Genomic DNA, 13,552 nt, shown 5'->3' with positions numbered 1-13,552 from the left:
ATATTATATATATATGTATAATATGTATATTATATATGTATTATATTATATATGTATTATATATTATATATATGTATTATATTATATATGTATTATATTATATATATATGTATAATATATACATATATGTATATATGTATATAGTATATATTATATATATGTATAATATATTATATATATGTATTATATATGTAATATATATTATATATATGTAATATATATAATTACATATATATAATTACATATATATATAATATATATTATAAAAATACTTCTTTATAAGGAATGTTGTGGGACAACATCATTGTAAGTAAGGTTTGCCCATGGATGAAAATGCTGAGCTGGGAAAAGAAACCCATATCCAGAATAAAGGTCTATTCCAGGGAAGACAATGGCTGCCTCCACTACAATAGAAAGGATCCTGTGCAATTAACTGACTAGCTGGTGGTTGATTGCATATGGAACGAGCAGGTGCCGTGCCACAGGCTTGGCTTTGGTTTTCACTTTTAGAAGATAGGACACAGCAGTGACAGTGGTCAGATCAGTCTTGGTGAGGAAAGCCTCATGCATAATCTGCAGTCCTGTCACCATGGCTACTTTGTTTTTGAGGTCCTTGAACAAGTGTTAGAATGGTGGGAAGAGAGGCTGACTCCCATCCACAGAAAAAGTCAGCTTGTCTACCAAGTTTTTGATAGCTTTGTGTTGTGTGTGGTTATGTTTGCTGAAGAAGACTTATAGTGAGCACTCATATTCATATAGCCTGTGAGTATCCTCAACTTTAGGAGAGGTCTATCCTTATTCCTTTACTCCAAACCTCCTGGTTAACCAATCCTCTTTTTTTTTTTTTTTTCATTTTAAGTCCCTGATTATATAGACTATTATCCTCTAATTTTTAAATGGCATGAATTTATTCCTATAGACATCTCTCCTTCCAGACAAAGTGGACAACTATTTATATTAAAGTTGTGTTGGTGGGGACAGTTTCCCTTCCCAACTGCTTTTCATGGCCAAGCCTCAGTAGGGTTGTAATTCCACAGTAGGCCACCTCTGGCTGATGTCTGTGTATTGCACAGAGCCATCTGTGAAGGAGGCTTTATTTTTTCTTCCTTAGTCAATTAATCACTGAAAACTCCCCTCCCCACCCAACCCCAATGAAGTTATATGTGTGGTTTGATGAAGAAGAGGCATTGGAGGAAGAGTTAATGTATTGGGAGTGTCAGACTCCTACTTATGCAAATTGCTTCTGCCTTTAGGGTCTTCATGAGCTTCCTCTTGTATGTCCCACCTCCTCTTGAAAATGGGATATCTCTAGCCACTTCTGTTTTTATGACTTAGTGAACATGTAACACTCACTTCAAGTGAATAGTTCAAAACAGGTGTTTTCAGATTGCCTCATGAATAGACATTCAGTCTGTGTTGGGCCCAGTAACAAGCAAAATACGTATTTCTTTTTTTTTTTTTTTTAAAGAAACATAAAAGGTTTATTCTATTTTTTTCTAAGATGGCTTTGGTTATGTTCTTGTAAATGTGTTGTTTTGTGGAAGGATGGGAAGGAATGGATGAGATAAAACACATTAGTAGGTTATTAGCAAAACCCAAGATATAAACAATTGTGGAGAGTTTCACTTCTGATTAAGATATAGTAGAACATTTACGTATTCCCAAGAGTAAGTCTCTACACATTGCACATTTTTATAATTATTTTCTTGGCTAATCGTGAACATAACATCAATCCACATAAAATTTAGATAGTATTTATAAAATTTCCAAAACAATATCATTTTTTTTTTCCAAACAGGATAATATTTTTTATTGTTAGTTTCAGGTGTACAGAACAATGCAATAGTTACAGGATAACATTTTTTTTTTTGTGGAACATATTTTTATTATTTATTTATTTATTTATTTTTTATTGTTAGTTTCAGGTGTACAGAACAATGCAATACTTACCCTTTTCACCCTCACAAAATAACAACCCCCCTCCCCCCATCCACTGCCCTCCCACCCCCGATATCATGGTTATCTATTACAATTCCATTGAATCCGTTCCCGCACTCTACTCCATGTCCCGAGGTTATATGTATATATAATTATAGTTGACATACAGTATTATTCAACATCAGTTTCAGAAATACAATGCGGTGGTCAGGCCTCTACATCAACTATGAAGTGGACTCCCCAAAAGGACATTGGTCCATCTGGCCCCCTAAGAAATGCTTACAACATTATTGATTGTATTCCTCGGACTGTCTTTTTCTATCCCTGAGGCCATATTGCAATTACCAATTTGGCAAAATACGTATTTCTCAAAAGGACAAGTTATTTGCTTAAGATGGCATGGGTTTATCTCACAGGGGCTTTGTACTGGGGCTTACCCACTGAGGTGTGCCACAGATTCCACACAGCATCCTGATTTGCCACAGATACTTTGAGTGCAGTTAAATCTAGAGTCATGAGGACTCTGCTTGTGTAGAAGTCTGGGCTATCTGGAGAGCTTTCTCTTATTATGATCAGTTTTATAAATTACAGTAAAACCTTGGATTGTGAGTAACTTGATTTGCGAGTGTTCTGCAAGAAAAGCAAACATTTCTAATACACTTTAATGTGGTAAATGAGCGATGTCTTGCAATATGAGTAGTTTGTTCCTGGAACGAAATATGCTCACAAACCAAGGCATTACTGTATTTGATAAATGGGTCGGAACAGCTCTCTCAAATGTGGTGTATATTACCTCTCAAAAGTGGTATATTGGGGCCAGCTGAGTGGCTCAGCTGGTTAACAGCTCGCTTGGGAGCACCAGCTCTGAGCAGCAGGGAGGCGTTTCGGATCCCACATTGAGGGCAAGTGACGCTTGCCCTCTACAGCTAAGATGATGAACAACAGCTTGACCTGGAGCTGGGCTGCTGTGAGTCGCGGGCGAAGGCGTAGGCGGCAGCGGGGCTGCAGTGGGCTGCCATAAGCTACCATGAGTGGTTGGCAGCCAGCGTTAGCGGCCAGCAGCTGGTGTGAGCTACCAAGAGCCGCTGTGAGTGGCTGTCCAGTGGCCGGTAACTGATCTGCCTCACCCGGGAAGAGCGCAATGATAATACCAACATGGGCCAGTGAAGCAACGTCCTCCACAACTAGACTGAAGAACAAAAACAGCAATTTGTCTACCTGTCTGTTCCCCTTCCCCGATTCCCCAACGCCATCCCCCTCCCCCAATTCCCCAATAAAATCTTAAATAAAAAAAAAAGTGGTGTACTGGACCTCTTGTTTACTAATATGGGTACAGGTGCGAATGCAGTCATTTTTTTTCACTTTAAAGGTATATCTTGATACCAGCTTCAGGTGTCTGGAATTCCAGAAACTTCACTGAGGAAGTAGGGAGCTACTGTGTCTTGGAATTTCTCTTCCTTCTTTTGGCTAGAATGGGTCTTACCATGGAATCCAGCTACTTCTTGTTTCTTAGGTCCTGTTGTCCTCAATATAGCAGACCAGTGTGATGCTTTGTGAACTGGTGAGTCTAGTAACCAGTTACTACTGTGTAACAACTAACCACAAAATCTCAGTATCATAGCAAGAAAAAGCATCTATTTGTCTTTACATCTTTAGGTTGGCTTGGGGTTAGCTTGGTTCAGCTGGGTGACTATGCTTCAAGCTGTAGGTCTGGCTGGGCTTGGCTCTTTTGGTGTGTTGGTGTCATGTCTACTCCATATGTATTCATTCTGGTGTCCAGGGCTAAGGAGCAGTAGCTACTCAGGGGAATCTTCTAACTTGGTGATGGTATGTTTTGATTCCCTTCTCTTTGTATTTTAGTGTATCTACTGTAGATTTTTGCTTTGTGGTCACCACAAGGTTTAAATAAAATATCTTATAGGTATAAAGGTCTATTTTAAGCTAATAACAACTTAACTTTGATCACATACAAGAACATTACCCTTTTACTCCTCCCTGCCATTTTATGTTCTTGATGTCAGTTTACTTTTTATATTGTGTATCCATTAACAAATAATTGTAGCTATATTTATTTTTAATACCTTTCTACTTTAACCTTTAGGCTAGAGTTAAGTGATTACCACATCACTGTATTAAAGTATTAGAGTGTTCTGAGTTTCACTATATACTTACATTTTCCAGTGTATTCTATATACTCTTATGCTTTCATGTTATTAATTAGCACCCTTTCATTTCTGCTTGAAGAACTCCTTTCAGTATTTCCTGTAAGGCATGTTTAGTGGTGATAAGCTCCCTTAACTTTTTTTTTGTTGGGTGGGAAAGCATCTCATTCCTGAAAGACAACCTTGCCAGGTAAAGTATTCTTGGTTGGAAGTTTTTTCTTTTAGCACTTTGAATATATCACCCCACTCTCTGAGCCTGCAAGGTTTCTGTTTAGAAATCTGCTGAGAGGTTTATGGGGTTTCTCTAGTACATGAGGAATTTTTTCCTTTTGATGCTTTTAAACTTCCTTCCTTGTTATTGATTTTACAGTTTTATTCCAATGTGTTTTGAAGAAGATTATTTTGGGTTGAAAATTTGGGGGACCCATAAGCTTTATGAACTTGTATGTACATCTTTCTTCCCAGATTTGGGAAGTTCTCAGTTATTATTATTATTATTATTATTATTATTTTTATTATTCATTTCAGGTATATAAAAGAATGTAATAGTTAGACATTAATACCCATCACAAAGTGATAACCCCAATCTACTACCCCTCTACCCCTCTGACATAGTATATAGCTGTTACAATTCCACTGACTCTATCCTTGTGTTGTACTTCACATCCTGTGACTATATATATATATATGATTATAGTTGACATTCATTATTATTCAGCTTTAGGTGTACACTGTAGTGGTCAGGCGCCTACACTGTCCATGAAGTGATCTCCCTAATAAGACAAGTGTCCATTGGATGCCCTACAAAATCTTTACAACATTATTAATTATATTCTTCAAACTGTCTTTCATATCCCCGTGGAAATCTTGTGGTTACTAATTTTTCTTTCTAATCCCCTCACATTCTCCCTCATTTCCACCCCACTCCCAACTAGCAATGCTCGGTTTTCAGTCATTATTATTATTATTATTATTTTCAGGTGTACAAAACAATGCAATAGTTATAGTTTTTACACCTCACAAAGTGACAAACCCCCTCCCCCAATGCACCACCCCACTCCCCCCACGATATTCAGTCATAATTTTAAAAAATAAGCTTGGGCCGGCCGAGTGGCGCGTTGGTTAAGAGCTGGCTTGGGACGCCAGAGGGCCCTGGTTCGGATCCCACATGTGAGGGCCAGTGACACTGCCCTCTACAGCTAAGATGCTGAACAACAGCTCGACCTGGAGCTGGGCTGCCATGAGTCTCCGGCGACGGTGTAGGCTGCAACCCCTGTGGCAGTGGATTGCCATGGGCTACCGTGTGTAGCCAGCAGCCAGCGTGAATGGCCATCCAGAAGCCAGCGACTGATCTGCCTTGCAGGAAGAGTGCAATGATGGTGCCAACTTGGGCCAGTGAAGCAACGTCCTCCACAACTAGACTGAAGAATGAAAGGATAGCAACTTGCCTGTTCCTCTTCCCCCCAAATCCCCAATAAAAATCTTAAAAAAAAAAAAAGCTTACTGCCCCCTTTTCCTCCTTTCCTTTTGAGACTCCAATAATGTGCAGATTGTTTCTCTTAATGGTATCCTATAATTCATGTAGGCTTTCTTCACTAATTTTCATTCTTTTTTCTTTGGCTTCTCTGAATTTGTAATTTAAGGAATAAGAAGACATCACAGGGATTTAGGAAACAGTGACATGATATGATTGTATTTTAAAAAGGTCAAACCATGGGAAGTTGTCTTCCTTATTTCATCGTACTACAGCTTTCATGGCAGTAATTTGCTCAGCCAAATTTCTTTAGCTAATTTTGTTTACAGCTGGGCTGTCATTTGGAAGGGATGTCACATATTCTAGCCTATAGGGTGTTCTAACATTTTGTACAGAAGTTCTCATGTTTTCTTTTCCTTCTGTGTATGTGAGAAAATCACACTGCTTGGATCCTTTGTAGTTGTTAACTTATTTTGGCCAGTGGGTTTTGGGTAGAGTATTTAATTGCAGGTTTGAGGCATTCCAGCTCTGTGCATTTCCTGTGTTGACCCTTGAAGCATCATGTGGAGATGGCAGCATAATAAGATTATGTAGAAAGATCCCATGGAGCAGAGTTAGCTGCTGACCCACATTGGACACATAGTATGAGAAATTATAACCTTTTGTTATTTAAACCACTGGGATTTGGGGGATGTTTGCTATTACAGTATACCAGTGTACCACTTCTCTTAATTGCATTTTGATAGGAAGAAAGACTTAAAAATCAAATAATTTAATTCCTAATAGTAGATTGTAGGTGTAAAAGATAGATTGATGGGAAAGCCATTTTAAAAAAGGAGATGTGTGTCTCTCAGACTTCTGGAAACATGCTTAGACTGCCTTTGGGAAAATCTAGTTCTCCTTTAATTTATTTATCTATGACTATCCCTGAGAAAAGGAGAAAATTGCTGTTAGAATAATGTTAAACAAGGTAACAGTAATAGAAGATTTATTTGTAGATGTCTCTATAGTGAAAAAAACTTTGTGGTTCAAAGTATGATTAAAATGTTCAGAAGAGAGAATCTGGTCCTTTAAAAAACAAGTAGGTGATAGAAAAGTTTACGAAAATTACTTGAATATTATGTAATAAAGACATCATTCACTCATTCATTTATTCTTTTACTAATTGAACATTTATTGAGTGCCTATTATGTGCATGGCACTGTGTTGTATACTACAAGGCCATCATTCCTGTCCCCAAGCCTAGGAACCAAACGACTGACCTGTAGCTCAGAAAGAAGATGAATAGGGAAGAGGGAGCACAGTTAGCAGTGGGTGTGAGCCTCCTTGTTTACAACTTAATTTTAAATGGAAGCTTATTGGAGATGAGGGTGGAGGAAAAATACTGCTTTCTCAGGTCCCATACTTTTGGGGTCTTTCTGTCCCCTCTTAAAGAGAAAAACAATTAAGAGACACACACTGTTCAGAACAGATATGGACACTGAAAGGAGAAACTCCTTAGGAGAAACCAGGAGCCATAGGTGGAATAATATGGGATTTTGTACGCTATCATCTTCCTAAAGAGATTCACATCACAAAGGCTTCTAACCAAGGCTTGTTGAGAGCTTGGGAAAAATGAGAAACAGGTAGAAAGCCGAGGTTACTTGAAATACTTGGAAACACTTAGGAGACTGAACCTTAAAACCAGTTAGAAAAGATGGGAGGTTGTATTGCTTAGTAGTTTAACAGTTGGACTCTGGCACCAGACAGATTTGGCTTCTAGTACTAGTTCAGCACTCAGCTGTGTGACCAAGTACAGGTTATTTCACCTCTTTAAGCTTCAGTTTTCTCATATGTAAAATAGAGTGAAATTTTCAGGCAGATCTAGAGTCCATATGAAGCATGCTTTGTTAATTCATTGCTCAGAATACATAAATTCTCAAATAATCAAGTTTCTTCACTTAAAAAAATATTCAATTCTGGGATTGAGTATTGAATAAGGATTCATTTTCCAGCCACCCATCTATCCAGCCATTATTCATTCATCCATTGAACAACTAATTATTGCGTGGCATTGTAGATGGAATTGTGATCAAGAAGATATTATCCCTGCATTTCTGAATCTTACTACAGGTGAATACAGGTTACATATATAACTACTGCTGTCATATGCTAGTAATGAAAAAGCACAGATACTAGTAATGAGAAACCATAGGAGATACAACTTGGAGGTTGTTCTTTTTTTCATTTCTCCCCTCTTGAAATTGCATTTTATCATTTTTTTTTTTTTTAGCTGAGCCATCCTGCCACCTGTTGGCAGCTCAGCGGCTGCTCACCTCGTGCCAGGACTCAAACTGCTGTTACTCAGAGCTCAAACTCTTGAGCGAGCTCTTAACCAACTGAGCCACTCAGCCGGTCCACATTTTATCATTTCTAACTTTTCAGCTCCCACTAACCAGTATGCCACAATAGTCTGACTTCTTGCTACTCACCCTGCCCGCCCCCCATTCCCACATTTGCTGAAAATGGCTGAGATCAACAACAACACCCTATTGTTACTCCTCATGCTTTCATTCTTCATATTAATTACTCTCTGCAGCATTTCACATTTGCCAACCACCTATGTTTCTTGAGACATTATCTTCCCATGAATTCCACAGATCTATTGCCTTTCTTATCATCTATTCTGCCTCTTCTGCTCTTTACATTTTGAGAGGGTCCCTAGAGTTTAATATTTGAAGTTTTCTATACTTGCTTCTATTTGTGATTTCCTCTTTTCTCACATAAATTACCATCTACATGGTGAGGAATGCTAAATCCATAGATCTGGTCCCAGATCCTGATGCCTTGAAATTATGGGCATTTAATTTATTTAAAATGGAATTTAATTTAATTCAAAACTAAAACTATCATCTCTACAACTTTTTTGTTTCTCTTTTTTTATTTCACTGGAATTAATGACAACATTTACTCAGTCCTGTTGCTTGGAAATTTTGTGCTCCTACCAACAGTATTCTTTCAACCCAAATTTCTCTTTAGTTTTGCTTGTTTGACTTATTCCTATTTGTTAAGACTCAAGTTTAAATGACATCCCCTCTGAAAACATATACTGATTCTCTAACTCAGATTAAGTTGCTTTTTTATTTATAAAACATTAATCATTTATTTATATGAACACTTAACAGGTTGCAATTTATTTATTTTTCAGGTTACTCTCATTGGCCTGAAATTTAACTCTTTATTGGACACCTAGTAACTTGGTACATAGTAAGGACTCATCCATTAAGACTTTACTTCTGGAATTCTTTAAAGATTCACAAGCTTTTTGACTGTATCTTTGAAGGCTTGTTTTACCTGTTGGTTCCTTAGGGTGTAAATGAAGGGGTTCAACAAAGGTGCAACTGAAGTAATAAGTAGAGCTACTCCCTTGTTAAGTGTGTCCCCTTCTTTTGTTGAGGGCTTAATATAAAGGAAGATGCAGCTTCCATAAGAGAGGGAGATGACAATCATGTGGGAAGAACATGTGGAAAAGGCTTTTTTCCTTTGCTGGGCAGAGGGCATCTTCAGAATAGTCCTGATGATGAATGTGTAGGAGAAAATCACTAGCACGAGAGTGACCACCAGGGCCACAGATGCCACAAGAAAGACAATCTTCTCTATGAGGCTTGTGTCTGAACAGGAGAGTTCCAGAAGGGGCTTATAGTCACAGAAATAATGATTCAGCCTGTTTGATGCACAGAAGTCCTGCTGACTCATCAGAGTGATTGGTGGTATAATAGCCATTAACCCTCCCAGCCATGAGCAGAGAACCAGCTGGTTACAGAGTTTGTTGTTCATGATGGTCGTGTAATGCAGGGGTTTGCAGATGGCCACGTAGCGATCATAGGACATGGCAGCCAGAAGGTAAAACTCTGTTGCCCCAAGGAATATGGCAAAGAAATACTGAGTGAAGCAGCCAGCAAAGCTGATACTCTTGTTCCCAGTTGTGATGCTAGTCAAGACCCTGGGAATGAAGATGTTTGTGAAAGAAATTTCTAAGAAGGAGAAGTTCCGAAGAAAGAAATACATGGGAGTCTGAAGGTGGGAATCCAGCAAGGTGAGGATGAGGATAGTCAGATTTCCAATGATGCTCAGTAAATAGGTGAGGAACAGGAAGGTGAAAACCACCACCTGGAGTTCAGGAACGTCTGTTAGACCCAGCAGGATGAACTCAGTAAACATGGTTCTATTTTTCATTGTTGAAAAAATTTGAATCTTAAGGTAAAAAAGTGATAGTAACAAAAGGTGAGAAAGGAACAGGTGCTCTAAAAAGGACACGTGAAATCTGAAGAGAACAAAAGGAGATGGACTATGACATTTTCCTGATGACATGACCCAGACCAGTGGCCCATCTGAATGATGTTGGATCCTTCCCAGTCCCATTTGCCCTGTATAGAAAAGTTCTTGTTATTTTTCCCCACATGGTACTCTCCCCAGGGCCAACATACAAGTAAAACAAGTGTCTGCCTTATAGATGATGTTCAAAAGTTTGTGAAATGAGTTAAGAAAGGAATGTCTCTAGCAGCTGCTTCCTTCCAGAATAGTTACTCATTTTCTTTTTGCTGTATTCACCTTCCTTACTTCCCACTGATTCCATTCATTGCCCTACTTCCTTTGTCTGCCTAACTTCTCAGAATTCCTGTTTTTCTTACTCTTCCCTGCCATTTTTCTTTTTATTTTTCATATAGTTACAGCAGTCTCTCGTCTTCCTTCTGGTTCAATTCCCTTAATTCTTTTGATGCCAAAAAGTACCAGCTTCCCAATGGACCTTTCAAGCTTCTCTGCCCATATCTGTCCATTAGAATTCAAAGATTTGTGTGCAGCAGTCCTTCCCTATCCACAGTTTCACCTTCCATGGTTTCAGATTTCTAGATTTCTTGGACCATAGCCCCTGTGGATAAGGGGAGGGGGACTACTGTATTAGGATTATCATTCTGTTCTTTGAACAATTCCACATACCTATCTCGGGTTCAATAAATATTAAGTTAGAATAAAAATCTGTGTTTACTTACACAAACACATTCAGAATCTTTAGATTTAGAGTTCTGTTTACCCATAGGATTGGGAGATTTTATTATGTTCCAAGGAAGTTTTAGGAGCTTAAGAATATTTAAAGCAAGAGTTCTGAAGTAGGGCTCCATTAATTTTTAGATTGGATTTGCCATGTTTATGAATTCACAAAATCATATGTAAAACATTTTGTGTGTGTGGGTAGGGCAATTTTATAGGAAAAGCATATAAGACTATGATCCAGGGTTTTCTAAGAGACTCTATATTTAAATACTTCAAGAGCTTTTCATTTCTACTGATTTGTGAACTCATGTAGTTAAGAGTCACATTATATGGGAGTGTCATTATTGATTTACTCAAGACTTTTTTATGTATCGTTTCTATAAACATTTATAAGGCAGCAGCTTTCAAACATTTTTGACCATAATTTATTGTACATTTTATATAATTTTCTGGCAAACATATATCTAACTTAAATAAAGTGATATAACTTTAATAAAGTATATCTAACTTTAATAAAGTATATATTTAACTTAAATAAAAGTTTTACAGAACACTCCTTACTATGTGGTAGAATTTGATATTTAAAATTTTATTTTATTAAATTTTTTCTTTTCAAATGCTGGTTGCAACTCATTAAATTGATTTCATAACCCACTAGTGGGTTGCAGTCCACAGCTGGAATCAGGAATCAAGAAAAGTTACACAGTAATCTGGATGCCCCTGCCCTCCTGGTTACCAACCTGGAATCCTCAGGAAGTGATGGAATAGTCAGCTCTGCATCCATTTCAGGCTTCACAACTGCAGAGAAGTAAAATCAATGAAACTGTAAACAAGGAATATACTTTCTCACTTGACTATCCAAATGGCTATAGTAAAATTTTAGTCCTCAATATCCTAGAGGTGAATAAATATTTCAAGGCCACATAATTACAAAGTAATATAAAATTTATTCCATTTTCTAGTTATCTGCCACCAAATCCTATCCTGCATTTCACAGAAATAACAAAAACTTCCAGAGCTTCTTTTAGTAAGAAGTAATCTTCTGTGGCCCCTTATCAGTTTAGTGGGAATGTGCCTATTTCTGTTCTTCCACTAATTCAAACTGGAGTTGAATCTGAGGTTTGTTTTTTTCTTTTTAATTAAAAAAATTTTTATTTTGTAAATATTCTGTATTTTTTTAAATGGAGCCAATAAATAGAAAGGTAAAAGAAGAACTTCGAAGAGCAGAGAAGTCCTGGATTGTTCTGTTCTAGGAGAAATGAGGTTGATGGCCTCAGAAGGAAGAATATGAATTCCCCCTTCCACCCAATGTTATCCTTTACCCAGAGTGACACAGGTTGTATTTGCTCTATTGAGAGCATGCCCTTAGGAATTAATTGAGTGAAGAAGCACAAGTTGCCCTGGGAATCTTCAGAGCAGGCTAATGACGTCCCTTTGTCAACAACTTTGGGAACAAATTTTAAACATATGGCTAAGAGATGAGGTCCAGAGAGACTAGCATGGAGGTGAGGTGGTGGTGGCAGGGCGTAGCGAGAGAGTATCAGCTCCAGAGAAGAGGTAGACTATGGAGTCAAGAGGGTGACACTCTGGAGGGGGTGGGCATAGCTAGACTTGGTCATGGATAAGGAGCTTAGGCGGAACTATTTGTAGGTCATGAAGGTCCTGAAAAGTTGCATTTTCTAAACTTCATTAGCTTGGTTGTAATTAGCCCATTTATAGACGACTGGCTAAAGACAGTAAGTGGTCATTTTCATTATTTGCAGTATGCATAAAGAAATGAAATATAAAATAGACAAAAGTGAAATGCTCAGATTGAGGCAGAAGAAGGAGCCTATATTGGCCTATGAGTCACTTCTGAGAAAACACTTGCACATTTTCAGTTTAGGGTAGTGAAGTACTTATTAAGATATGTATATGTTGCCTGGGAGGACTAATCCTTTGCCACCCAAAGATACCTTCACAGCAGTTAATTTATCAGGTTAATCACCTATTTATCAATATAGTACACACCAGAAAAACCTATGTTAGCCTTAGGAACAAAATACCAGAGTTAGGGACAACATACCCACCACACAAATGTCTTACAAATGGCTTCCCCATACATGCTTTCATACAATTCTCACAATAATGGTGAGGCCCAGAAAGTGAATGTGGTCTAACCAAATATAACACAATAATCAACTCCATCTTGAATGACACAAGAAACTTCATCTCTCTGAATCTCACTTTCCTGTTTTCTGTAAAATGGGGATCATGTCTGTTAAATAGACTTATAATTGTGAAGAGCATAGATCAGTACTCGGTACATAGTATAGACCAAACAAATATTTCCCATTTTCTCTTCTCCATAGAGGGAATTACTATATAAGTATATTAGGCAATATTTCAACTATTTCTTTCAAATGTGTTCATAGAGAAGAAAGCTAAAGTCATTATTGGAAACTGTTTGGCTCTGACAAATTGCAAATACTCTGTTTAGAGAAATCTCTTCCCTAGAGATTCATACTTTAGAAAGGAGAGGAAGGGGAAGTAAATTGAATGAAGGGTCATAGCTCACTGATGAGTCAGTCTAGGCTGCAAATTGTGCAAGCTTGGAATTTAGGAACGAGAATCATTATAAAATAAGACAAGGAAATTAAGAGGTGAAAATCTGCTTAGGAAGTGATTCATGGAGGAAATTATTTGATAATGAATTATTTGAAAAGGCTATGCTACTTTCTAAAGTTTAGGAAGTACCTAGGTTGCATGATAAGGAAATGATTTTGGTAAATGTAACTGATTGAAGATAGTTATCTTGGAAATTATAACACTTTTTGAGGAAGCATCCTAATGTCAGAGTTTCTGGTTGCTGATTTTATAGGTGTTATATTTGTGATGAAGAAAGTAGAACATTAATTTTGTGCACGAGATGCTATAATAAGAATCAGTGAATATTATTCAGCCATAA

The 13,552-nt window shown here is 37.6% G+C and overlaps 1 protein-coding gene across 1 annotated transcript; it reads right to left on the bottom strand.

The window, feature by feature from the left end:
• Positions 1-8,859: 8,859 nt before the first annotated feature.
• LOC109396855 (olfactory receptor 2AP1) lies at positions 8,860-9,789 on the bottom strand. Its single transcript, XM_019669008.1, has one exon. The coding sequence runs from the start codon at positions 9,787-9,789 to the stop codon at positions 8,860-8,862; it is 930 nt and encodes a 309-aa protein (XP_019524553.1).
• Between the last annotated feature and the right edge of the window lie 3,763 nt (positions 9,790-13,552).

Source organism: Hipposideros armiger, unplaced genomic scaffold (genome assembly GCF_001890085.2).
Source record: "Hipposideros armiger isolate ML-2016 unplaced genomic scaffold, ASM189008v1 scaffold_548, whole genome shotgun sequence".
Taxonomy (NCBI): domain Eukaryota; kingdom Metazoa; phylum Chordata; class Mammalia; order Chiroptera; family Hipposideridae; genus Hipposideros; species Hipposideros armiger.
The sequence above is the reverse complement of the archived record's forward strand: the minus strand, read 5'-3'. Positions and strand labels throughout refer to the sequence as shown.